At 41.6% G+C, this 27,334-nt stretch overlaps 1 protein-coding gene across 1 annotated transcript in view; it reads left to right on the top strand.

Annotated features, from left to right (window-relative positions):
• Positions 1-27,334, top strand: part of HTR4 (5-hydroxytryptamine receptor 4) — an 89,756-nt gene that overhangs the window by 4,477 nt on the left and 57,945 nt on the right. Inside the window, exons 2-3 of the mRNA XM_034999539.1 lie at positions 8,304-8,429; positions 9,727-9,927. Of these exons, the coding sequence (XP_034855430.1) occupies positions 8,304-8,429; positions 9,727-9,927 (327 nt within the window). The remainder of the gene's footprint in view (positions 1-8,303; positions 8,430-9,726; positions 9,928-27,334) is intronic.

Genomic DNA, 27,334 nt, shown 5'->3' with positions numbered 1-27,334 from the left:
ACCCTTGTGCCCTCTCAGGTGGGAATGTAAATTGGTGCAGCCACTATGCAAAACAGTATGGAGGGTCCTCATAGAACTACCATAGGATCCAGTAATTTCACTTCTGGGTATTTACCCAAAGAAAATGAGCACACTAATTTGAAAAGATACATGTACCTCTATGTTGATTGCACCCTTATTTACAATAGCCAAGATATGGAAACAGCCTGTGTCCATGGATAGGTGAATGGACAAAGAAGATGTGGCATATATATACCATGGAATATTACTCGGCCACAAAAAAGAATGAAATATTGCCATTTGTGACAACATGGATGGACCTAGAGGGTATTATGCTAGTGAAATAAGTCAGACAGAGAAAGACAAACACCATATGATTTGTATGTGGAATCTGAAATACAAAATAAATGAACAAAAAAACCAAATCAGAAGCAGCTCCTAAGTACAGAGAACAAACTGGTGATGCCAGAGCAGGGGTGAGGGGAGTGGGTGAAATAAGTGAAGAGGTTTAAGAGGCACAAAATTCCAATCAACAAATAAATAAGTTGCAGAAATGCAAAGTACAGCATAAGGAATATAGTCAATGATATTGCAATAATTTTGTGTAGTAACAAATTGTAACGACATTTATGGTGGTGAGCATTTTCGTAATGTACATAAATGTTGAATCACTATGTGGTACACCTAAGACTAATATAATGTTGTATGCCAACTGTATTTCAAATTTAAAAAAATAAAGCAAATACTCTAAGAAAAGGGAGGCCAGAAACCTAGAGTAGGGAGAAGTCTGTCTAAAGTCTAGTCAAGCTGAGTAGAAAGCTAAGGCCGCCTTGGTCAATACCCAATCTTTTTTTTTTTAAAGATTTTATTCATTTATTTGACAGAGAGAGATACAGCAAGAGAGGGAATACAAGCAGGGGGAGTGGGAGAGGGAGAAGCCGCTTCCTGCAGAGCAGGAAGCCCGATGTGGGGCTCGATCCCAGGACTCCGAGATCATAACCTGAGCCGAAAGCAGATGCTTAACGACTGAGCCACCCAGGCGCCCCAATACCCAATCTTTTATCTTTATTGAAAACAACAGGGACCTTACATTTAAGGTTAATAAAATCCACACTAGAAAAACAATCCAATTTTAGTCAGGGTCTCTCTTTTAAGTCAGAGTACCTTGGCATCCTTTGTGCTGACTGTTAATTGGCAAGAAAATAAATACTGTCTTCTCTAATTTACCTGCAGTTCTTCCGGAGGACCATGCAGTGGTGAACAGGATGGGGGAAGGAAGCCTTGGATAGGGAGTATTTTGAACTGCCTGGGATCTCGTGTGGATGTGCTTTTGGGAAAGATGTTTCTCATGTGACCGGGACTTACCAGGAGTGGAAGAGGAGGAGGAGGACATTCTCCAAAGATCAAGGGTCCAGGGCTGGACCCCGCTCATCAGATACAATTTTATTGCACAATTCAATACATAAAAAGAAAAAGAAGAACTGCTCTGGTTGCCCTGCCTCTTGGTCTCTCCTTATTCCCGGAAGTGGTCCCATGGTATTTCTGGGGAGCTATCCCACCTGACATTTTCTTCACTCTTGGCTTCCACAGTACCATACTCACCTGATGTTCCTCAGATAATCCCTGGGCATTTTTTCTCATTCTCTTCTGCTGGTTCCTCCTTCTCTCCTGCATGGCTTAGTATTAGAGTTCATCAAGCCCCTGGCCCTCTTGTTGGGTGATTGCATCTCTCCCCCAGGATCTAAATCCCATAGAATACTGGAAATCCCAAGTGTATCTCTTTCCCAGCCATCCCTTCTGAACTCTAGACACACATATCTAATTGCGTCTTTGACATCTTTACCTGAATGTCTTTTAAAACCCTTTTTTTTTTTTTTTAGTAATTTTTAGTACACCCAATGTAGGGCTTGAACCCATGAGCTCCAAGATCAAGAGTCATATGCTCTTCCGACTGAGCCAGCCAGGCACTACTTCACTTAAATGTCGTATAGGTATCTCATACAACATGTTTTTCCCATCTCATGAAATTTCTATCTCATTACCCAGATAAGCAATTCAGAAATGGAACTTCCATTTCTTCTTCTTATCCATCCATGGATCTATTGTTTTTACCTATCCCTTGACTTCCCAAATATAGCTTTATTCCACCCATGGCCACAACCGTAGTCCAAGCCACTGCTCTCACTTATCTGAACTTGGGCAAGGGCCCCTGACAGGCTTACTCTCTTTCTATCACATTTGCATCCACAGGGCCACTTTTCTGCTTAAATCACTTCATTGCATTCTCTATTACTGTGTGATGGAAGATAAACTTCTCAGCAGTGCATACAAAGCCCAAGGAACCTGGCTCCCGGCTACTTTTCAGAACTTACCCCAGATTCTTTATTCCTTGCTCATTCCCTTCCTACAATAGTGAATACAAAATGTCTTTCCTGTCTTAGGACATTTGCACTTGTTCTTCTCCTGGCTCCTCTAACTCATGCATTCTTTGCATGTATGTCATGTCCCATGTTCCCTGATCATCTAGAGTTTCCAACTCAGTTGTTCTCTATCCATTATCCTGTCAATACCCTTGATAGTTTTACGGTCTAGTGTGTGTGATTCATGAACCAGCAGCATGGGCATCCGTGATGCTCTTCATGAGCCTATGTGCTTGTGAGAAATGCAGAACCCCAGTCCCCATCCCAGGCTGAAAGAATCAGAATTTGCATTTTAACAAGATCCCCCCCATAGATTCACATGAACATTAAAGTTTGAGAGTGTCACTTTGAAGTACTGATCACCAATTGTATTTCTTTAGCTATGCACTTGCTTATTGTTTTTGCTCATTAATAGTTTGAACTCCATGAAGGGAGGGTCTTGGTCACCTTCTTTACTGTTGTATCCCAGTGCTTGGCATATGGCTGGCAATCAACACGTATTTGATAAATGAGAGATTTAATGTAACTTTCTCAATTGATCCATGAAGAAACTAAGGCTCAGAGAAGGCTAGTGACTTCTTTGAAGTTATATGGCTGTTGTTAACATGGCCAGTGCAAAAAAAGAGAAAAGTGTTCTTGACTCCTGAGAAAGTGTTTCTGTGTGTATGTGACCTTGAAACCAATTGTTCTGGATGATGTAACAAACCTAAAACTTCCTTAGCTATTGTCCGTATATGGGCTTCTGATATTAATAACAATGATTACTTATTTATATTATACTTTGTCATTTATAATCCATTTTCACATACACTAACATATGTGGAAATTTAACCAGAATTATTGTCATAACATTTTCTTCTATTAAGAGCAGAGAAAATGGTACACAGAGCCAACAAGTTTGTGGTATTTCTTAATAGATCAAGAGATAACTGAAAAAAGCAAATGAAGAGAAAGGAGGGGTGCCTGAGTGGCACAGCCAGTTAAGGGTCTGACTCTTGGTTTCCCAGCTCAGGTCACGATCTCAGGGTCATGAGATCAAGCCCTGTGTTGGGCTCTGCACTCAGCAGAGTCTACTTGAGATTTTTTTTTTTTGCCCTCTCCCTCTGCCCCTCCTCTCCTCCCCACTCTAAAATAAGTAAATATTAAAAGAAGAGAGAAAGGAAAATTTCTCATAATTGTCAAAGAACCAATTTAGTGGAGTGGACAGCTCTTTGTGCAGATGAGGACTGCCTGGTCGCAGTTGACGGAGTGGTTGGAGGCTGTCAGAGGTAACCTAGGGATCTAAAATGGATTTTGTTGAAGTGGTTCCTGATTTATTTTAATTATCATTACTGGACTTACATTTAGTTCAGTGGACAGTTCTGTTTAATTAGAAAAGCTCCTTTCATGATTTGAATTTTGCTTGTCACTCACAGTTTAAAGTTTAGCTATTTCTAGTTCCTAATTGGCATCACAAATGAACCATAACACAGAACTTGGGATTCTCTGACCCTGACATAGCCTTTTGATTTGAAATATACATTCTCTGGTGCCAGAGGTGTTCACCACATCTCCTGAATCTGGCTTTTTCTCCTACAAGAGGAAAGGCAGTACAGGGGAGATGGTTCTAATGATGAGGATGTGGTTGATGGAGAATCCATGTTCTAAGAATATGTTCAGATCATTGTCCATAGACAAGAAAACAACCCCAAATCAGCTAGTTCAACCTGCCTCCAACACAGGAGTCCTATACAATATCCTGATATGTGGTCATCCATGTAACCTTTTTTTATTGTGATAAAATATACATAACATAAAATTTACCATTAATATGTAAAATAACCATTTTAAATGTGTAATTCAGTGACAGTAAGTACATTCACGATGGTGTTCAACCATCACCGCTATCCATTTCCAGAATTTTTTCCTCTTCCTAACAGAAACTCTGTACTCACTAAATAACTTCTCATTCCCTGCTCCCCCAAGTCCCTGGTAACCACTATTCAGTTCTCTGTTTCTGTGAATTTGCATATTGTAGGCTCTTCATATAAGTGGAATCATACAATATTTGTCTTTTTGTCTGGATTATTTCATATTTCACTAAGCATAATGTTTTCAAGTTTTATCCATGTTGTAGCTTGTATCAGAACTTCATTTCTTTTTATGGCTGAATAATATTCCATAATATGTATTACCACATTTTGTTTATCCATTTATCTATTGATGGACACTTGGGTTATTTCTACCTTTTGGCTATTGTGAATAATATGCTATAAACAGGGTGCCTGGGTGGCTCAGTTGGTTAGGCGACTGCCTTCGGCTCAGGTCATGATCCCGGAGTCCCGGGACCGAGTCCCACATCGGGTTCCCTGCTCAGCGGGGAGTCTGCTTCTCCCTCTAACCCTACCCCCTCTTGTGCTCTCTCTCTCACTCTCTCTCTCTCTCTCAAATAAATAAATAAAATCTTTTAAAAAAATAATAATATGCTATAAACATAGATATACAAGTATTTATCTATGCCCCTGCTTTCAATTCTTTGGGGGTTATACCTAGAACTAGAATTCTGGATCATCTGGTCGTTCTATGGTTAGTCTTTTGAGACACTTTTGAGAAAGTTTCTTCTGAGAAATGGTTTTCCACAGGGGCCACACAATTTTACATTTCCAGCAGAATGCACAAGGGTTCCACTTTCTCCACATGGTTATCAACACTGGTCATTTTTTAGTTTTGTTTTATTTTTATAATAGCCATCTTAACGGGTGCAAAGTGGTATAATAGGTATTCTTAAACATTTCTGTCCCAAGCTGGGGAGTTCAAAACAACACCAGGAAGCTATTGTGGTGCGGACCATATTTAGTTGTTAGAAAGTTCTTACTATTTGTTACTAAATCTTACCTTTCTCTAGCAGTGACTCTCAACCTTGGTTGCACATCAGAATAACTTGAGAGCTTTTAAAAATTCCAATATTTAGGCTGCAAAACCCAGACCAATTAAATCAATGTCTTAGAGATTGGAGCCCATATGTCAGCATTTGTGAAAGCTCCTTAGGTGATTTAAAAAAAAAAAAGTTTTATTTAAATTCAATTTAGTTAGCATATAGTGTATTATTAGTTTCAGAGGTAGAATTTAGGATCACTACATCAAAAACTAATGATGTATTATATGGTGACTAACATAATATAATAAAATTAAAAACTACAAAAAAAAAAAGAATTTAGTGATTCAGTGCTCATTACATCAAGTGCCCTCCTTAATGCCCATCACCCAGTTACCCCATCACCCCACCTGCCTCCCCTCCAGCAACCCTCAGTTTGCTCCCTAGAGTTAAGAGTCTCTTCTGGTTTGCCCCCCTCTCTATTTTTATCTTATTTTCTTTCTCCTTTCCTTCCCCTATGTTTTGTTTCTTAAATTCCACATGTGAGTGAAATCATATGGTATTTGTCTTACTATGTAACCAAAGTTGAGAACCACGGCTTCCAACCTGACCACTGGTCCCACTTAGTTCCACAGCCTAGAGGGCATCAGCTGTGATGACCCTATCACAGTGCCTTCTCTGACAACTCCTATTAAATAGCCAGCCTTTCATCCCCCTTTGGCATCCTGTCCTCCTCTCCCTCCTAGATTTTTTACCATAGTGTGTATTGCCGGCTGATACTTTACATAGTTTTTCTCCCTTATCTATTCATTGACTATTCTCTGTTTCACTTATCTCTGCTTCTATAAGACATACAACAATGCCTAATGCAGAGTAGGTGCTCAGAAAATAGTGTTGAATGAATGAATGCATAAATCTACTCTTATTTTCAAATGACAGTGCTTCAGTTAGTTAAAAATAGCTTTTGTGTCTTATCTGTGGGTCTTCTCTTCTCTAGGCAGAATCTTCTTTGTTCCTTCAGCCAGTCTTCAAAGACATTGAAGAATAAACCTCACCGTTACGAATACATTGTCTTCCTTTCACTAAATTAGAAAATAATTGAGTACTTCCCATGTACTACACAGACCTGTACACACATATTGCAGATGAGACACTGTGCTAGGATCTGGGAATTGCAGTGAAAAAGAGAACCAAAGTCATTCTATGGGAGTGGGACACAGACAGTAATCAACAACAGAAGTCATTTCAGAGAACAAGTGCTATAAAGAAAATGCACAATGTTTGTTGGCTGTGGCACATTAAATGGGGTTTAACTGTAATCTGAGACCTGAATGGCAAGAAGAAGCCAGCCGCTAAAGAAGCATCCCAGGAGGAAGGCACAGCAAGTACAGAGGCTTTGGGGGGAGGCACATGTTTCAGCAGTGCTCTCAGTCAGAGCCTCTGAGAAGGACAAGGAGAAAAACCACTGTCACCTCCTTTGTTAGACATTTTACCTGCATCCACATGGCCTAAGATCAAATTAGTTCGCGGTAACTATATCACCCTATTGAAGCCTTTTCCTCCTGAGTTAAATCTTGCCCTGTCCAATATTTGTAACATGTTGGTAGCTGGAATTTAGGTGTGGAAGAGTGATTTGGATGAACATAAGTTGAATTTCTTTTCATGAACCCTTAGCCATAACAACTTCAATCATTCAATCAAAACACTTGTCAGCAGAGTGGAGGAACTTGTTGGTTTTCCAACCACTGCAATACTGGTTCCTTGTTCCAGTTGGCATCTTGTCTTCCATGCCTAAGGGAAAAAATTCTGGAGGAGGCTAGAGCTAGAACGTGGTGGGCTGCTACTGTTTGGGGCCAGCAGCCATCTTGGTTTTCCGTTGAAGTAGCTCAGTAAAGACAGCTCTTTCTTGCTTCTTGGGACCCTGTGTTTCCAGTGGTGGGCTCACAGGACAAGGAGCTGTTCCCAGATCAGAAGCTAATATACTTTGCCAATTCAGTTCTCCCCTCTGGGCCTCAGTTTCTCCATATTGTAATGTAGGGTTTGGGTCTGAGAGTTTTGAGATCCTTTGAAACTTCATTAAGAAAGAGAATTTTATTACTACTTTATTAAAAATAAAACTTTTTCTTATAGCTTCTTAATAACCTTCAGATTTTATGCTTTCATTGATGTGGACACTTGTTTCCAAATTAATAAAAACAAAATGCTGAGTTTGCACTAGGAGGGCAGGGTTTATAGGACCAAATCAGATGCTGAAATTGACAAGAACACAGATTTGAGCTGTGATGTTGGGCACCAAAAGAAATAGGGTCCAGGGCAGTGACAGGAGCCCCCAGAGCATATTGACTGGCTGCTGTCTTTGCGATGGACTTCACAGAATCCGAGATCTGTTTATTCAGGTCAACTTTATTAGAACAATCTTCAAGCCATGACCTATCCCTTGGACAGCCCATCTGTACACCGCAGCTTCCACATGGGCAGGGATAGGGTTCTGGCGAGAGGGTGGTCCTTGTATTCACACAGACCCTGGTTCAAGCTACTGCCATTCATTCATCCAATGCCGTCTTTCCTTCATCTGACAAATGTGAGTGATGCATTGAAATTGAATTGATCAGTGGATAAAACAGACAAGGTCTCTGCTCATGGAGCTTACATTCTAGCTGGGGAAGTGCACAAAACAGGAATCAACCAAATACATTTCTGAGCACAAGCTGAGGTAAGAGCTCTGAAGGAAAGTCACAGGCTCTCTGATGGAGAATAACCGTGCAGTTTCAGGGTAGTTAATTCCCCTCTCTGAGCCTCCTCCTCCTTTTGTAGGAGTTAACTAGGATAACATGTAAAGTGACAGGTACAGACATTGGAATACACTGGGTGCACAATAAATGTGTATTACAGCTGCTGATGCTAAAGTTAGCTCCCTGAAGATAAATGAGGGGAAAAATTGATTTTCTTTCCCATGTCTCAGAGTTTCCTTTAATTCTTTGTATGTGTATGTGTATGTGCGTGTTCCTGTGTGCATGTGTGTCTTCCAGTTCCAAGGAGGGTTTTGGGTCAGTGGAGAAGGTCGTGCTGCTCACATTTCTCTCAGCGGTTATCCTGATGGCCATCTTGGGGAACCTGCTGGTGATGGTGGCTGTGTGCAGGGACAGGCAGCTCAGGTGAGTAGCAGGAGGAAACCTCAGGAGGAAACCGGGGTAGAGTTCTAGGATCTCCCTGGACAGCAGGGGTCTGAACTATGAATTCCTTTATAATTGTAATTATGAAAGGGAAATGATGTTGTGAAATAGAACAGGGAAAAATCACACATAATTTCCCATGACTAACATAACCAATGTAAGCACTTACATGCAATCTCTGTCCCATCTTTTTTCTTGTGTTCAACTTCGGGTTTTGGGGGTGGGGGAGGGTTGGTAATAGGTGTGATCACTATATATATACATACAATTGTTGAGGACATATCTAATCTAACCCCCCCACTTCATCAGTGGTTCAGAAAAAGGGTGGCTGCCCAGTGACTGATCTAGTATTTAAATGTGTGTTTTCTGCTCTTTCCACTTCATGAGTCTCAACCCAGCCGCACTTAAAATCATCTGAAGACCTTTTGAAAACTGCTGATGTGTAGTGTAAATATGTCCCATATAGTATTTGGAGCATACTACTAAATAGTTATTCGTTGTTTTTTTGAAATTGAGATTTAACTAGGAGTCCTCTATTTTATCTCAAACCCTGGGGGCGGGGTGCCTGGATGGGTTAGTCACCCAAAGTCTCTGAACTAGTTGATCTGGGAAGAGACATGGGCATTAATATTTATAAAAATTCACCAGGCGATTCTAGGGTTCAGCCTGGATCGAGAGCCACCAGGCCATAAGGGGGCATAAAAGATGCAGTCCTGCGTGCTCTGTGGCCTTCCTCTCTAAGCAAGGCATGCACGAATCCAGGGATGATGCAAAGAAAGTGTAAAAGCACAATTCTGACCGGTGTCACAAATGTGAGGCACACAGTAATCAATCTCAGAGAGGAAAACAGTAGAATTTGACACCATTTGTGAGGAGGGCCCTTTGGGAGGGTCCCCTGAGAGTAACCAAACCATGGCCTCAAGGGAAGGATGGATGTGGAGAGAGAACAGCCTGTGTAGAGGCCCTAGGGAGGGGTTCCATGCATGGGGGCTCAAATCAGGCCCGTGTGGCCTCAGGGAAGAAGATGGGAGGGATTTGGGTGCAAGGGGGTCTGGAGAAGTCAGGGGCGGCTGGACCGTGCACGCTGTGTGGCGGAAGGGAAAGGGGGTCTTACAGAATGCACTGGACAGTTGACTTTCCTTTCCTTTGTCTCTCTCCCTTCTTTCTTTGTTTCCCTCTCCTCCTTTTTTCTCTCCTCCTTTTTTCTCTCCTGCTCCTTTCTCTCCCCTTTTCCTTTGTTCCTCCCCCTGCCTCCTCCCTTATTTTTTTTCACTCACAGGAAGATAAAAACCAATTACTTCATTGTATCTCTCGCCTTTGTGGATCTTCTGGTTTCGGTGCTGGTGATGCCCTTTGGTGCCATCGAGCTGGTTCAAGACATCTGGGTTTATGGGGAGATGTTTTGCCTCGTCCGGACATCTCTAGACGTCCTGCTCACGACGGCATCAATTTTTCACCTGTGCTGCATTTCTCTGGATAGGTAAGGGCAGGGCAATGTGCACAGCGGAGCTCCATGCTGGGCACAAGGACCTGAGGGCTATTGGACCACACCTTTTTTTCTTCCCTAGTTCATTAGAAGCGATGAATCTCAGAGTGATAGATCTGGCTACTCACTGGTTTCCCCACTCTCTAGTCTCTGCAGAGGGCTCCTTTTTAGTCAGGCCCTCTCTGAGGTCCTGCAGACGCCGAGGTTTGTAAGGCTTAGAACCTGCCTGTGGGGAGCTCACAATCTAGACAGTGACAGGTAGTGGCAATCAGATTCACTGTAGAGCTCTACATTTTTATTCGGATGGCATGAACAAAACTCTGAGGGAGTAAGAATTAACACACCTGCCCCGTAGGCAGCAGGGCTGGTTCAGAATGATAGTCTGATGTTTGAACATGACCTCCTCCCCAAAAATGTGTCTGTATCATGATTTTATGTGCATGCAACCTGGAGAATCTTTTCCAGAAAGTTAATTGTAAAATCCCCAATAATTGCTTGTTTGGGGGATGTGGAGCTAACATTTAATTCTTTTGCAGAATTTTGTTCTTTTTCTTCACATTTGACTTCAGCAGGCCTAATGATTTCTATCTTTGCCTTCTTTGTTTGCGATGTATATTTATTAGTTGTATTAGGACTTTTTATTTTCCAATTCCTGTGTGTTTATATTCAGTAATAAAAGCAAAATGCAGTTTATTTATTTATTTTTTTTAAAGATTTTATTTATTTATTTGAGAGAGAGAGAATGAGAGACAGAGAGCATGAGGAGGAAGGTCAGAGGGAGAAGCAGACTCCCGGCTGAACAGGGAGCCCGATGCGGGACTCAATCCTGGGACTCCAGGATCATGACCTGAGCCGAAGGCAGTTGCTTAACCAACTGAGCCACCCAGGCGCCCCAGAAAATGCAGTTTAAAGGTCAGATAATTACAGGATCATAGACCGACATCATGGTATTCGTATCTTAGGGGTAGTTCGCAAAAGAAAGTGTGGTGTGGAAGTCACATGTTATCAGAATGAGCAGGGACAAGTTTTTTGTTTTTTTTTTTTTATCTCTGGAAGAGTCCAACAGACCCAGTTTCTCCTCCAGTCTAGGGATAGTCACTGTTTCTTTAATAGTGGGACAGGAAAAGCAGTTGACTAAAATTAGAGATTGTGACGTATCTAAAATATGTGTCTTTAAACACGAAAATCAGAGTCTGTCCAGAGAATTACTCACAATGGGGAAGGTCTTGAGGGCCTGGAACCAGCTGCAGGAACAGTGGATTCATCTCCTATCTCATGGGACAGGTGCTTATTGATGGGAATGGCAAGCATAATGGCCAGCTCTGCTTAAATTGTGTGAACTCTTTCTCTCTCTTGCTCTACCAAGAACACATAGTTGAATGTGCTGAAGTTAAATGCACATATAATGAGACTCTCTAGCTATAGATAGTGACACTGGTAAAACTGAGCTGTTGGTTGGCAGCCAGACCCATAGCATGTCATAGTGTGAAATTTGTGTTTATTAGCTTATTTACAACAATCTGACTTCAGTACATGAAAGACTTACAGGCAGTCACTATATACTGTATGGAAGTTCGCATGAGAAGAAATGAAATGTCAGGGAGTAAAAAATGCATGGAAATCTTGCGGGGTAGCCTGCCTATGATCACTGCCAAAATGAGTGCCAAGACAAAGTATTATAGGAACTTGGAGAAGGCAAAACTGAGGGGATCATGGCAACTGGAGTTAACCTTCAGTTTGGGGGAAAAGCAAAGGGAAGAAAAAGAGCTGAGTAGTGAGTGAAGAATGGGGGAGACATGTAGAATCATCTTCCTGATTTGGAAAATTTACTCTGAGCAGTCCTGAGGAAAGGACTGCAGGTTACCTAGGGAGATTTGGCTTCAGAGTTCCAGATTAACAATCAGGTTCTTTTGAAATCATGAAATTGTCCCCAGGTAGGCAGGAGCTGTCATGAAGCAGTATAGACTGGTCATTAAGAACCATCTGCCTTAGAACGGAAGAGATTTGGGTTCAAATCCCAGCTCTGCCAATGTTCAGCTCTGAGAATCGTGGTAAGTTATTAAGCTTTTCTGAGTCTCAGTTTTTTCATCTCTAAAAATGGGGGAAATAGCATCTATTTTATAGGATTGCAGTTAGGATTAAGTCAGATAGTTCATCGAAGGCATGGCATTGGCCCCACTAGGCACCGTACAAAATGCTAGTGGATGTTCATTTCAGTTCCTGCAACTATCCATGCACTTCATGATACTTCTGAACTTGGACCTCCTCAGTGAATAGCTGCTCCAGCAGATGCATCATCCAGAAATCAGGTAGTTATTCTTAATGTGGCCTTTCCTTATCCCCTGCATTTAAACAATAAGTCCTACTGATTTTCCTTCCTAAACAGATCCAACTCTGTTTCTCTCCATCTTTATTATCCTGGTCCAAACTAATGTCATCTCTTGCATAAGCCACTTCAGCAACCTCCTAATTGTTCTCTGCACATCTACTTTATCCTCCTCCAATCTGCTTGCCCGTTACAAGATCTCATTGCCAGAGCCAACGATGCAACTTTGATCTTGTTGCTCCTTTGCCTGAAACCCTTCAATGGCTGTCATCGTACTGAAGATCAAGACCAGACTCCTTGACCTGTAGGGTTTTGTGCCATCTGTCTCCTGTCTGTGTCTCCAGCCTCACTTGATGCCCTTCACCAGCCTCACTCCCTGGGCTGCAAGCTGTCTTGGCCTTCTTTCTCTCTCCAGTGCTGGGCTCAGCCATCCCAGGACCTTCGCTCCACCGTCGCCTGGAAAGCTCCTTTGCCCCCTCCTCTCCTGCCGGTCTTTCAGATTTTAGCTCAGTCCTTTCCTCCTTCCAGAAGCTGGCTCTGACCCCATCAAACCAATTCTCCTTTGTAAAATTTAGTGCAATTGTGATTTAAATCAATTCTTTGACTTTTTTTTTTGCATTTATACTCTTTTTATTGAAGTATAATTAACATACTGTGTTATATTACTTTCAGGTGTACACACAGTGCTTCCAACAATTCTATATATTACCTAATGCTCACCGCGATAAGTATAGTGACCATCTGTCACCCTACAGCGTTATTACAATTTTATTGACTATATTCCCTATGCCGTACTTTTCATCTCTGTGATTTATTCATTTTGTAACTGGAAGTTTGTACCTCTTATTCTTCTTTATCTATTTCACTCATTCCCCGCCCCCCCCAACACACACTTATTCTCTGGCAACTGCCTGTTTGTTCTCTGTATTTAAGAGTCTGGGGGTTTTTTGCCTCCTTTTTTGTTGGTTTGTTTGTTCATTTGTTTTGTTTCTTATATTCCACTCATATGTGGACTATCTCCCCTGATGGGAGAAAGTGCAAGGATATGAATAAGGACAGGGTCCCACCCTCATGGAACTTACCTTTTTAATGGGGAAATTAACAATTAGCCAGTAATTACATAAATACTGATTTAGGTATTTGGGAAACACTGTTCAACAAATGGGGTGTTCAGTACACCCTCTTTTTGAGGGAATTCTCTCAAAAATTCTCTTTTTGTGCCACCACTAGCTCCATTTCCTTCTCTGATAATGGACATCAAAACATCTGATACCATAAATAAGATGGAGTCAGATGGTTTCGTTTGGTTTGTTTTCCTTAGGGAGCCTGGGAAATTTGCCAGTTGTCTCTAGCATCTCCTGTCCCTACAGTGATATTCTCATTGGGATGGAAGGTCCACCCTGAACTTGACAACACAACATCTTAGCCTGGAAGAGTATGCTTTTATTTATCATCTAGCTTCTGTTTTTCTCTGTCCCACCCAGCCTGACAGTTGGGCTGGGCTGGGCTGGGCTGGGCCAGAGCACAGAGTGAGTGTGTCAGTGAGATGTGATTCCTGGCAAGATGTTTTGTCTTCCTCTCTGGAGCTACCATGAGTCTGTGGGGACAACTGATCTAGAGTAGTGCTTCCCAGACAAGAACGCTCACTGTGATTCTTAATCTCACCCAGATGGCAGACCTTTGGATCAAAGCAAGATGTAGGACTCTATTAATATTATAAAATGCTTTTTTCCCACGGCAGTGCTCCATCCACTGTGCTTCCTGGTGCTTGGAGAATTGAATCCTATTAATAAAAGTTTATTGCCTTGTTAAAAATTATTTCCAAAGCATAATTAAACGACATGCATCATATAGTATGGTCATGGGAGACCAGAAAACTGCATTAAAAGCATTATGTACTAGTACAGTTGATTATTTTGAATCTAAGGTTCTGTGGTGAATGAAAACCACCAAGTATCTGTCATAGAGTACTAGTTTTAATCCAGCCACTAAAAACCATGGGAAATAGTTATGTGTGTTGTCCTAGAAAGATATCACTGGTGTGTTATTTGGGGGGAAAAAAAGTGTCAGATTTCAATGTTCAGAATAATTCCACTTCTGTAAAATAAATATAGAGATGTTTGTATCTAGGTGTACCTGAGTGAGTGTGAGACAGGCAGAGACAGAAAGAGAGAGAGAGAGGTTGATTATGAATAAAATTGCACCAAACCATTAACAACAGTTATATGGGGGGCAGTTGGGAGTGGTCCTGGCGAGACTGGATAACCCGTTGGATTGGGGTCGAGAGAGACATCACTCTTACTAACTTCTAAAATATGTTTTAAACTTCAGTTTTCCCTTTGCTAGATGTTGACACTTCTTGAACGTAGGAGTATCCATGATAGCCTTTGGCTGACATGATAGCCTTAGACCAGCACATTCTCAAGTCACTGAGAACATTCTGACATTAGTCTAGGAGTTCCCTCTGAGGGCTGAGCAAGGCAGAGAGCACAGACATCTTTTTGGCCAACGTGTCCCCTCTGCTTTCTCACAGGATGACCTGGATTCACCCTGGGTGGGAACCCTCACCTTCTCCCAGGGTCAGCACACTCTTCCTCCCCTCTGACCCTCCCATCCATCTTCCTTGGTCCCACCCCAGGTCATGACCTTCCGCCTGACCCACTGCAGCAGCCTCTTTTCTAATCATCACAGCTTTTAACGAGCATGAGAGTAATACCTGAGCATTGTAAAAAAAAAAAAAAAAAAAAAAAAAAAAAGCCATCAGTTTACAAGTAGAACATAAAAAGGTCTCCATTCTCCCTCTGCACCTCCACAGCTGTAAGCCCTAGAGATAACCACCGTAAATGGTAGCTTCCTGCCAGTTCCAGTCATTTTATATACAAGAAGCAGACTTCAGTGAATATATTTTTAGTTTACTCAAATGGATTTATGTTTTAAATAAGCCTTTGAAAAGGGCTTTCCCTGTATATATCCCAATGAATTTCCTGGATGTAGTGTTTTGACCAACTTGCTTCTCAGATGATACATTGGTAAGATCTTTTTCAGCAGCGTGTGACAGAAAATAAATGGATTGGTTCAGGTAGCTAAAAAGCCCGGCTTCAGACATGGCTCTCTGCAGGGTTTGAGCAATGCCATCTAGGCTCGCTCCCTCCCTCTGTCTCTGTCTCCCTCTCCTTCTTGTCTCTGCCTCTCTTCTTTCTTCTGTCTCTTCCTTCTCTTTCTGTCTATCTCCCTTTCTGTCTCTGTACACTTCTCTGTGTTCCTCTCTTTATATCTGTCCTCTCTGTCCCTATGCTGTGTTCTTAGTGGATTCAGTCTTGGGGCGGGGGGTGGTTAGAAAAATGAGCCTAAAACCATCCTTAACTCATGAGTCCACAGGATAAGACACCTAAATACTCTTTCTCATGGAAGAACTTTGATTGCCTTTGCTTGAGTCACTCTCATCTTGACCAGTCACCATGGTGGGATGACCAATCATGGTTGCTGGGCAGAGGTGAGGGGCCACGACTGTCAGCTTTACTAGAAGCATATGGCACAGGAGAACAGCAGTTCCCTCTGGAGGAGGGATGTTGGGCAGACAAGAACAACAGACATCAGCTTCTTTTAGGCTGGCCGAGGGACGTGCAGATATCTTTATGGAGCCTCCACAACAAGACAAAGGTTTGCTATTCCCACCTCTTCTTGTTTTAGACCAAACATCCCTAGATCCTTCCACAGGCTCTATAGGTCAGACATGTTAGACTTTTAACCATTTTGATCCCCGTTCCCTCATCAGTGCTGTCCTTTGTCGTATTTGGCATCAAATGCAAGCCCCTTTAAAATCTTCCACTTCACTCAGTATACCATTCTCTACGGCATTGCAAGATTTCCTGGTTGATACCAAATTGTCACCCTTTCCCTTGGCAACCCAAGAACTTGACGTGTTTTATCTGCACAAACTCTTCCAGCCATTTCTCAGTCACAGATTTTCTTTTAAAGCAAGTTTACTTGTTAAACATATGATTTTGACTCAAAGGTTGCATATTTCATCCTGCGCTAGAGATAAAGTGTCTGCACTTCTTAATGATCTCCCTGCGGCACCACTCAACTTTGTAACATATACGTGAAAAGTGTCTGTCACTGTGAATTTGTGTCACACAGCTATATTTGTATTCCCGATGGGATTAAAATGTGCATCTGTAAGGAAAGCGTATTATGTTTCTTGTTCTCACATACTCTTTGAGGCCTGGTTCATGCTTTGTACATAATAGTAACATTTGTTGAGTGAATCTCATGCTAGAGGATATGAACTCTTTTTTTTTTTTTTTTAAGATTTTATTTATTTATTTGACAGAGAGAGACACAGTGAGAGAAGGAACACAAGCAGGGGGAGTGGGAGAGGGAGAAGCAGGCTTCCCGCGGAGCGGGGAGGCCGATGCAGGACTCGATCCCAGGACCCCGGGATCATGACCTGAGCCGAAGGCAGACGCTTAACGACTGAGCCACCCAGGCGCCCCATTTATTTTTATATTCATTTCATCAAATATGTATTGAGCACTTACTAATTGCTAGGAGCTGAGCAGAGCAGTGGAAGTGCAGTGGCGAACAACCAGAAAAAGCTCTGAATCACAGATTTTTTAGCCTAGTGGGGAATACAAGTAGTAAATAAGGAATTATGGTAAAATGGTGGTCACTGAAATCAAAGAGAACTTGGCCTCCAAAGCAGGGGAAGCTCTGGGAGGAAGTAATGGTGAGGCTGGGATCTGTGGAATATGCAGATGTCAGTAGGTAAAGGGGAAGAAGAGGAGGCATGGGGAAAGGAGGTTCCAGAAAACAGCATGTGCAAAGTCCCAGAGATTTCTCAGTGACACTTTATCAACTATTGGCTAAATTCTTACCTTGTGTTTCAGTGCTTTTCCCAACTTGTCCTCAGTCTGTTTTTCCTACGTCAGCTCCCATCCACGAGGGATCCGTTACCATATCCTGAGTATGATACATTTCCTCATAGTCCCACGTTGCTGCCTGTATCTTGCGTTCCTTTTCTTTTCCTGATGAACACTCACCTTTCAATATCCAGACAAGATGTGTCACCTTCTCTACCAACTGGTCAGGCTTCAGTCCCAAAGATTTGTTGTTTCTTCCTCTGGGGGCCCATAGAATGTTAAGTATCAGTTATCATTTACCTTAATCATTGGCTTATGTCCTTCTCACCCTAGACTAGAAGCTCCTTGAGGGTCAGCCTTCAACTCACCTGTGCTGTGCTCTTCTGGTCAGTCCCCAGTAGCTGCTCCAGGCACATTTAGCTGATGCTCTGAGATGTGATTTGTGGTTGCCTGGGCAGACTTTGGTGTTCATTTTCCTACCCTTCTAGAACGTGCAATGTAGCAGATAGTTAAGAACGAGGTCTGGGGTGCTAGACTACCTGGATTCAATCCCAGCTGGAGCAGTTATCAATTGTATAATCTTGAGAAGTTGCCTAAATTTTCTGGGTTTTATCTACTCAGCTGTAACATTGTATTAATAATAGTACCTTCTCTTTGGAGTTTATGAAGAATAAATAGCTGAGTGCATGCAGAGAACATAAATCCGTTCATGGTACCTAATAAGGATTCAATAAATGTTAGCCACGGTATCGTTCCATTATTGTTTTCCTTTTCAAATGCAAATTTCTACTGGTTGTTGTGGGTGCCTTCCCAGACACTGGTAGCTGCCTTTTCCTTTGTGTTGAATGACTGAGTGTCCTTCAAGTAGAGCCCCTCAGCCTGCCAGCACTGGGCATCTCCCCCATTCCCTTTGGAGAGCTTACCCATTCAGTGGCTTCAGCAGCAACTCTGCTCTCTTCTCTCCTGCAGTCTTGTCCCATGCTGGGCTCTGGGGTCCTGTCTCTACCTGCCTGCCTGTTCAGCATCTTGCCTTAAGCTTCTGTCTCTCTTCTTAATTTCCTAATTTCCAGTGTGCTCAAAGTGCAAATTTCCATCATAAACTAAGATCCTCTTCTACTTTGTACATCAAAGGTGCATCTGTTAGTCATCTTTTAGTCATTTAAATGTAATTTTTTGAGGTCATCTTTGACTTATCTATCATGACCGGCTGGATGCCAAATCATAGATGTATTTTCATAAATATCTTTCTGATCCATCTTCCTCCTCTTCACTCCTTTTCCCCCTCCCATTTCTTGATTGTTGCAGTTTTAGTTATTATTCCTGTATATTATCTTATTTTTCAGGTGTATCTTTAAATTATTTAAATATATTTGAATTTTTTCCATGTGTCCCTAGCTCAAAAACTTACAGGGCACAGCATATTCTCCTTCCTCTTCCTAAATAGGGTTGCTTTGGTCTAAACTTGCCCATTTATTTATCAGCATTACCAGAGCATGGACTTTGGCAGATATGGGTTTAAGTCCCAGTTTTACTGTATCCTGGCCGTATGATATTGGGCAAGTGGATTGAACTCTCTGGGGCTCAGTTGCCTCATATTTAAAGTGTGGATAATGAGTGGTGCCTGGGTGGCCCTTGATTTTGGCTCGGGTCATGATTTCAGGGTCGTGATCTCCAGCCTCGCAACGGGCTCTGCGCTCTTCTCCCTCTGCGCCCTGCCCCCCAAAAAAAAGAAAAGAAGAGGGGGAAAAGTGTGGCTAATGAGAGCTCCCTTGTAGAGTTGCTATAGGAATTAGATACAACATAGAATACACCTCCTGCCGCATAGTGTGCCCTCAGTGAGTGGGCGTCACGTCTAGTAGGAATAGTGGCAGTTGTAGGAGAGAGAAGAAACAGACAATTACGGTACGACTGGAGACGTGCTGTGTCACAGGCACAAAGTACTGTGAAAAACCAGGCCGGAGATGGGGAACCGATTCCAGAAAGAACTCTCTCCTAGTGTTTTTTGGGGGGGTACAAAGAACTTTCAAGGCGATAGGACCCTTGAGCTGAGTCTGGAAGCATAGGTGGGATAGTCATCCAGTGTCTGCTGGAAGATTGATCAATCCATACATGTCCTAAAATATACCTTAGGAACTTTTGTGTGTGTCCAGTAAACCCTGCCAGGGTGTTTTCAGATGACAGTGTTGGCAGATTATCCCTTTTTCTTTAGTCTATAATAACTCAATGAGACCCCTTCCTAGACAGCTGATATTCCCTTTCTTGTAAGTTTTCTAATCTCGAAGGTACAGAAGAATGTTTAACAGAGAGGAGCACAGTAAGCATTAATCTGCAGATTGCACAAGGGGTTATGGCTCCTGCAGAAGCCCAGTCTGATGCCCTTCAGATCTCTGATGGAAAGACATCTCTTCCTCTCCCCCCACCCCCACAATTTTTTCTTCCTGGAACCCAAGTTCTCCCTCTGCTCTTGGCTACATTCTCAGTCCCCCTTCATGTCCCTGGCTCCTGATGAATCCCTGCTGGGGTCTTCTTCACTGATCGTCCAGGTGACTGGTCACTTGCCAAGCCTCTTGGGGAGCATAAGGAAAGCCCTTTAGCTCTTCTTGAAGCTGCTGCTGCTTCTCCATCTCTTCAAAGGGGAACCAGAGCAACTGGAATATTACAAAACCAGTTACTGCAAGGAGAAAGACAAATCTCTTTATCCAGAGCTCTGCCACAAAATGTTTGGCTAAATCCCCCTACTGGAGGGAGGACTGATATCCAGCCAATGAACCCCACAGATAAACCAGACTATATATTACTTGTTTACTTGTTGTGGTTTTCTATATAACATCTGCCCCCAAACTTAATGGCTTGAACAACAATGTATTATTATTAGATCTCACAATTCTGTGCATCAGGAATTTGGGCTTGGCTAAAGTCTCTTGATGATGTTTAGCTGGAGACTGGACTAGCCTGGAGGGTCCAAGGCAATTTATCACATGCATGGCACCTTGGTGAGGTCATTTGGAAAGCTGGGCTCAGCTGGGCTCTTCTCCCTGTCCACGTGGTCCCAGGTCTTTATATATGATCTCATATTAATACATGTTAGATTTCTTACATGACAGCTCATGACTCTGAGAAACCAAGAGTCCTCTTAAAAATTAGTCTTGGGACTGGCATATAATACTTCCTCATGAACTCTTGGTCACAGCAGTCAAAAGGCAGCCCAGATCCACGGGAAGGGGCAGACTCTCCACCTATGGATGGGAAGTGTCAAAGAACTCATGGCCTTCTTTAATCCAACACAATTACAACTTCTTACAAAAACTGAGATGTTTCACACATAAGAAAACAGACCCAAAGACACCAAATGATTTGTCAAATGTTGGAAGGAATATCCATGAAAGAGTTGAAACTAGAACTGATTTTCTTGCCAAAGGCAAAATTCCCCCTTGTAACTAATAAATTTACTGATTCAGTGGAGCTCTTTATCCCCTTAGTCCAAAGTCCTGAAGACCATTAGCTTGTGTTTTGTGAATTAGGAATTGTAGGGGGAAAAATCTGTGGTGAAAGGTTTGTTTTCCTGATTCCATTGCAGTACTTGGGTCTTAGCAGGCAGGTGCTACTTCATCTCTCTCGCTTGTGGTTTAATGTTTCTTTCTTTAGTTGATCTTGATTAGACATTTGGTCTCAGTGACCATCTAGGATGTTGTCTTTGATCATTTCAGGTAGGAGGACTGGGCCTGGATTAAGTCCATAAGAGAATACTACGCATAATCAAATTTATTGCTTGCAATGGTCTCAGTGTTTCCATTCACCTTTAGGGACCAACTCATCTTTAGGGACCAACTCATTCACCATTTTGTTTCTTATAACTGACTACTAGGAGAGATACTGAACCAGGTGACTTCCATTTTATTAAATAATTTAAAGCCCCTGATTCCAAAATGAATTTGAATCTATTTGAATTCATATATCAATATATATCCATCCATATATATATACATATATATATCCTCTGATTGTTTACATATCTATGTATACTTATATATACTTACATGCTTAGATATTAGATATATACATAAAAGATCAGAAGGAATAGAGGTAAAAATAATAACTATTATTTATTAATCTTTATGTGCCAGGAAAACATTAAAACATTATTTCATCAGTTCTCACCGTCAATCAGGGAGGTGGACACAATGTTTCCCATATTACACATGAGGAAACTGGATCATGGAGACGTCACATAACTGATCCTGAGACCACAGAGCTAATAAATGGTTAAGGCAGGGAGACTTGATACCCAGATCAAGACATAAAGTTGACTGCTAAAATCACCTCTAATTCTGAGAATCTAAGGTTCCAAGTTATTCTCCTTGCTCCTTCTGCTTTCCCTGTGGCTGGATGGCAGGAAGTGAGGGGGAAGAATTTTCTTTAATTGCAGGACGAGTGGGGAAGAGATTAGCATGGAGCCTAAAATACATGACTGTCTTGTAAGAGTTGTCAAAGTAAATTGGTCCCCAGAGACACTTAAAAGCAATTTGATCACACATTTACACATGGCTGCAGTTAGGGAAGCTGGTGGCTGGTCTATCAAAGGGGATTTTAATGGAGTTTTATAAGCAATAGTTTGAAATGTTTTTGCATGAGACATTTCTTTGCAAAAACCCATGCCACATCTTAGTTAATCCGGGCCATCTGGAACCTCACTTGTCACTTGAACATTCATTTAACCACTTTGTAAAAGTTTTCTGATTAAAGAGGAATGGGACTTGTCCAAAGGAAGTCTAGAGAACAGATCTTGCAGATAAGTCTATTCCTGAGATGAGAAAAAACTGCTTTCCCTGATGAACACTGTCCACCCAGCTTATGAACCAAAAATCCTTTCTCTTGAATTTGTTGTAATTCGGCTTCTTTAGCGGAGCATGTAGCAATGTTGATTGCAATGGACATTTTCCAGTTCAAAAAACTTTTGGTGACTCATCCTGGCATAGCATGCAAGAACCTCTGAGACTGTGGTTCTCAGAGTCCCCAAACCACCACCAGCAGCGTCACCCAGGACCATAACAGAAATGCGAATTCTTGGACCCCGTTCCAGATCTTCCAGCAACCTGTTTCAGCAAACCCTCCAGGTGATTCTATTGCATGCTACAGTTTGAGAACCACTGCCCTTCAGCCAGCCTTTTTAGACGTATTTTTTTCTACTTCCTTACAAACACTCTGTGGTCCAGCTAATTTGTACTCTTTTTAAGTTTATAAGGCTATGTAGATACATGGATATAGATTTATGGATTTATTATATATATAATTTCTGTCTCCTGGCCTTTGTCCATGCTGTTTATAGTACATGGATTACACTTTCTCCTCTACCATCTTTACCCTGGCTCTGGTGTCCACCTTTCTCCACACTTGTTGGAGAAAACCTTTCCATCCCTCTACTAAACAGGACCCTTACATCCCAAAAACTTGGTCCCACATTGTAATGGAATTTATTTGAAATGGTAATGACTAAGGGTTTGTTATTTATTCAACCCATTCTGTGAGCATCCACTCTATCTAGCATTGTAGGAGGCATTGGGGATATAATGGTAAATGAGGCAAACATTTTTGGAACTTATAAATCAGGTAAGGTGGACTTTTCTCACCTCCGGTCATAGATCTTAGCTCTTTGAGGGAGTGCAGGTGTCTTGTACTGCTGGGTATCCCCCAGGCTGTACTAAGTTATGGTGAGCAGGGTGGAAAGCAATGTACTGGTCTTCTCTGGTCTGTAGAGAATGCACTGGAGTCTTGTGCTGTCATCCACACTTGTGACATCTACACTTAGGAGGTAATGGCACACTGTAGCATATGCCAAGGACATGGAGCCCCTGCTCTTGGTGCGCTCACCTCCTCTAAAGCAAGCTTTCTCAACCTTACCACTGTGGATGTTGTAAATTAGATGGTTCTTTGTTGGGGAGTGCAGGGCTGTCTTGTCCATGGTGAGACTTGTAGCATCTCTGACCTCTACCCGCTGGTTGCCAATAACATCATCCTTCCCAGTTGTGACAACTAATGTCTCCAGGCATTGCCAAGTACCCCCTTGGTGAGCAAAATCAACCTGGGTTGAATCCAACTGGGTATATGTTTCCTACAGAAAGTAAGACTTTAGAAAAATGTAAAAGCTCTCCTTAGATGTCTGTAGGACCACTATGCAGAAAAAGAATTCGAGACAGAAATGTTTAATTGAGCCAGAGGTTAAAGCTGGAGGTGGCAGAGAATCAACTGTGGAAGGAACTTTCTTAACTTCAGGGTAGTCTTAAGTTTAGAAAGTAGGGCAGTGGGCTGTGGTGAATTCACAGTCCCTTGTACATTCAGACAGGCCTGGATACACTTCATTTTTGAGAGGATTTGGGGGTTTCAGGATTCTGAGGATCCTACAAGTTCTGAGATTCAGCGTTTTGATTGTTTCTAAAGTGGCTTTTAAAGAATTAGAATAATCCCTTGGGGACTTAGGGAAGGTGGCAGAGTGAAGTGATAGTGATGAAGTTGACGTTCTGGCCCTTGAGTTAAACTGCCTGGACTAGATCCCAGCTCAGCTCTTACCTTGGGCACATTCTGAGATTTCTGTGTGTTTGTTTCCTCATCTATATAATGGGTGCCTTCATAGTTCCTGTCTCAAGAGTAGTTGTGAAGACTAAATGAGATAATACAGGGAGAGCCCTTGGTAAGTAAATGTATAGTAACTATTAAGTCAGCTACTTCTGCCTAGTGGTGTTGTTATGTGTGTTTTGGGGGCAGTTCATGAAAGGATAAATATTTTTGTTATTTGCAGGGGTAATATAATTCAAATATAGGAATTAAAAAGCAACCATGACAGGTAACAGTCAAGTTATTAGATTTCTGTTTGGTCCCTAATCAGTAGACAAAGGTTAGAATTTTTAAGGAGACTCCATTAGTCAATTAACACTCGGACTCAATTTTTATTAATCATTTTATTCAGTGATGTTTATCTTCACCTACTTAATTTAGATTCTTGACTGCAGACTTCAAAAGGATGTTTATTTTTCTCGATTCATGGCTAGAAAGCAAAGATTCAAAAGCTATCAGGAAGGATAGAAGCATATACTGTGGCTTATTCAGGGCACCTGCCTCAAGAGTGCCAAAGCCTGGGTAAGAATGTTGAACCCATCAGTCAAGTGGCTGGTATGATCTGAGCTCCAAATAAAAGCCTCATATTTTCTACACGTAAAAATCAAATTTTGTCTATCATAAGACAGCATCAGGCTGAATATGATGTAGAGGGGAAGATTCAAGTCCAACAGATATGTAGACAAAATTTGGTATTTTTCTCATTCATCCTTACATATCCCTTGCAACTTAGCCAATACAATTTAAATAAAAATAAAATTCTTCTTTTCCTTTTACTGATTGCTGATTTTTAAAGTAGGAGATAAAGGACTTTTCTCAGGCTTACCCAACCACCCCACATCATGCAAGAGTAACTTTCTACAACTGTCTGTGCAAGAGACCACGGATGCATCCCACCTGAGCCCTTACGGAATGAGCTATCCAAGCAACTTTCTTTCAGGCATCCATTGTCCAGCATACTGACTGCATAGGTCAAATGGGGAAAAGATCGATAAAATGTGTATGACATCCACAGTATCCCCCTTGAAGTTGAACTGCAAAAGGAAATCTGCTACCACTATTTACTTCTCTGTGGCAGGAGCTCCTAGTAACCAAGGGTAATGCAAATAAAGTGAGAACATTGGACCAGCAGACCATGGAGAGATCATTTTTTTTAAAAAATAAATCTAATTAACTATTTTTTATTGAAGCATAGTTGAAATACAATATTATATTACTTTTAGATGTATAACATAGTGACTTGAAACTTACATTATGAAATGATCACCACAATAATTCTGGTTATTCCAACCATATATTCCAATATATGGTTATTCCAATATTATTGACCATATTCTCTATGCTGTACTTTACATTCCCATGCCTTATTTTTTTTATAATTGGAAGTTTGTATCCCTTAATCTTCTTCACCTATTTTGCCCATCCTTCCACCCACTTTGAACATGAGGAGATTTTATTGTGCACAGGATATTCATCATGCAATTCATCAGGCGATCACCCTGGCCAAGCAAGACTTAGAAAGACTTTCACAAAAATGTTCTGAGAACCAATATAACTATATATTCTAAAGTCTTCTTCTGTAAATTCTGTTTTCTTCCCAACATGACCCTCTAAATATCTGTATCCACATATGAAAGTTTAAAGACTCTTTGCAGCTAAGATATCCTGCTTCCTCAAACTTACCTCTTGTCCCACAAGTTCCTTAGTTTTGCCTTGTCTTTTGAACTTTTGGATTTCTGTAACATTGGAGATCCAACCAAAATTCCTGAAATCTTGTCTTTGCTTATCATCTGTTTCAACCTCAAAAATCATAAATTATACAGCAAAGATAGGGAAACATCCGTTCTTCACTTAGCCCTCCATCACCTTCTTTGGGATGGTAGATGAAGGGCTGTTATAACTTTGAGCTATGATTTGAAAGTATGTTGAATCAAAGATAGTCTTGCTTAGAACAAAGTATCTATGAAGGACATGTCTGACATTCAAAACCATTTTTACTGAGGCAGGAAACTTTGCTGGCAAGAGACTGACTTTAGCCAACTTTGTTAGTTTGCTGGAGCTGTCATAACGAGTACCACAAACTGGGTGCTTGGAGCAGGATATGTGTTGTCTCACAGTTCTGGAAGCTAGAAGTCACGGTGTCAGCAAAGCCAGGCTTCCTCTGAAACCTGTAGGGGAAGGATTTTTCCTTGGTTCTTCTTAGCTTTCGGTGGTTTGCTGGCAGTCTTTGGTGTTCCTTGGCCTGCAGAGTCATCATTCCAATCCTCCATCTCTGAGCATATCTGAATCTGTGTCCAAATTTCCCTTTTCCTAAGGACATCAGCCATATTGGATCAAGGCCCACACTAATGGCCTTATTTTTATTTTATTACCTCTGTGAAGACTCTGTATCCAAATAAGGTTATATTCCAAGGGCCTGAGGGTTAGAACTTCAACATACCTGTTAGGAAAGGGAGAGGGGACACAACTCAATCTGTGACACCAGTTTAAACAAAAAAGGAATTTATTGGAAAGATATGTGGTGACTTACTTAATTGAAGGAAAAGTTGAAGCAAGAAGACCTAAAAAGGCAAGAGCGTGGTTGCCCAACGATCCAAGAAGCAGGCAGGACCTACTCCCAGCCCCACTAGGAGGCTGTTGTATCAAAGGACCTCCACTGACTTCCCCATCTTTGCATCACTCCACATGGCATTCAGAGTCCCAGAAGAAAGTCTGATTGGGTCACTATGTGGCCGGAAAATTTGGGAGCGCCATCATTTCCTCTCCCAACAACACGAAAGCAACAGAGAAGAGATAATTCCCAAAGGCTTTGGGATGCTATTACCAAAAAAAAGGTTGAAGGATGCTAAATGGATAAAACCAAATGTCTAATTTAGACCCTCTAGCAGGAAATGAGGAAGGGAGCACAATTTGAGACTAAAAAATATTTTCATATACTCCAAATTCATGATTAATTCTATGTACATAATAAAACCCTGATGATTATTAATACAGCCATTCAGAAAAATTTGTCATTCTGATATGATTTGCCTTTCTTATAAGTCAAGATCATGGAGGGAATTCCAGCTAATCATGATTCTTTTACTGCACTACCATTAGTTATGTTTTGCTATCATATCAGCTTTATAGATAGAGAAAATGGGTTCCCCAAGTGAGCCTTTCTCCCATTCTTTGGTCTGTTGTTCCTTGTACTCTGATCCAGGTCAGGACACCCGCTTGTGTTGCTGGCCACAGGAAGCCTCCTGGCATGTTATGGTCAGCTGCTCCCTGATGCCTTGGAGGGAAATGTATAATTCTCCCCTCTCAGCTCCTGAGGCACCCACTTCTCATGTTTCGACACTGAGGGGGCTCTCCTTATTCCACCCTCTTTCCCAACTCATCCTACCACCACCTCTTCAAAGAACATAGCCATTGTTATGTTAGTTTTGCTTTGAATTAAGAAAAGAAAAGAAGAGGTGGGAAAAATTAAAGCAGATTGCATAAAACGAGGGATATATGGGGGTGTCTCATCATTAAATGGTATAAAATCTTAAAGAATAGACTTATCACCCAGGCTTTCTGTTTGCACTTATTCTTTGACACTTCCAAAGACAAATAGCTGATA

Source organism: Mirounga leonina, unplaced genomic scaffold, assembly GCF_011800145.1.
Source record: "Mirounga leonina isolate KUSES-001 unplaced genomic scaffold, KU_Mleo_1.0 Mir_99, whole genome shotgun sequence".
Lineage (NCBI taxonomy): Eukaryota > Metazoa > Chordata > Mammalia > Carnivora > Phocidae > Mirounga > Mirounga leonina.
This window is presented reverse-complemented; position numbering and strand designations above follow the sequence as displayed.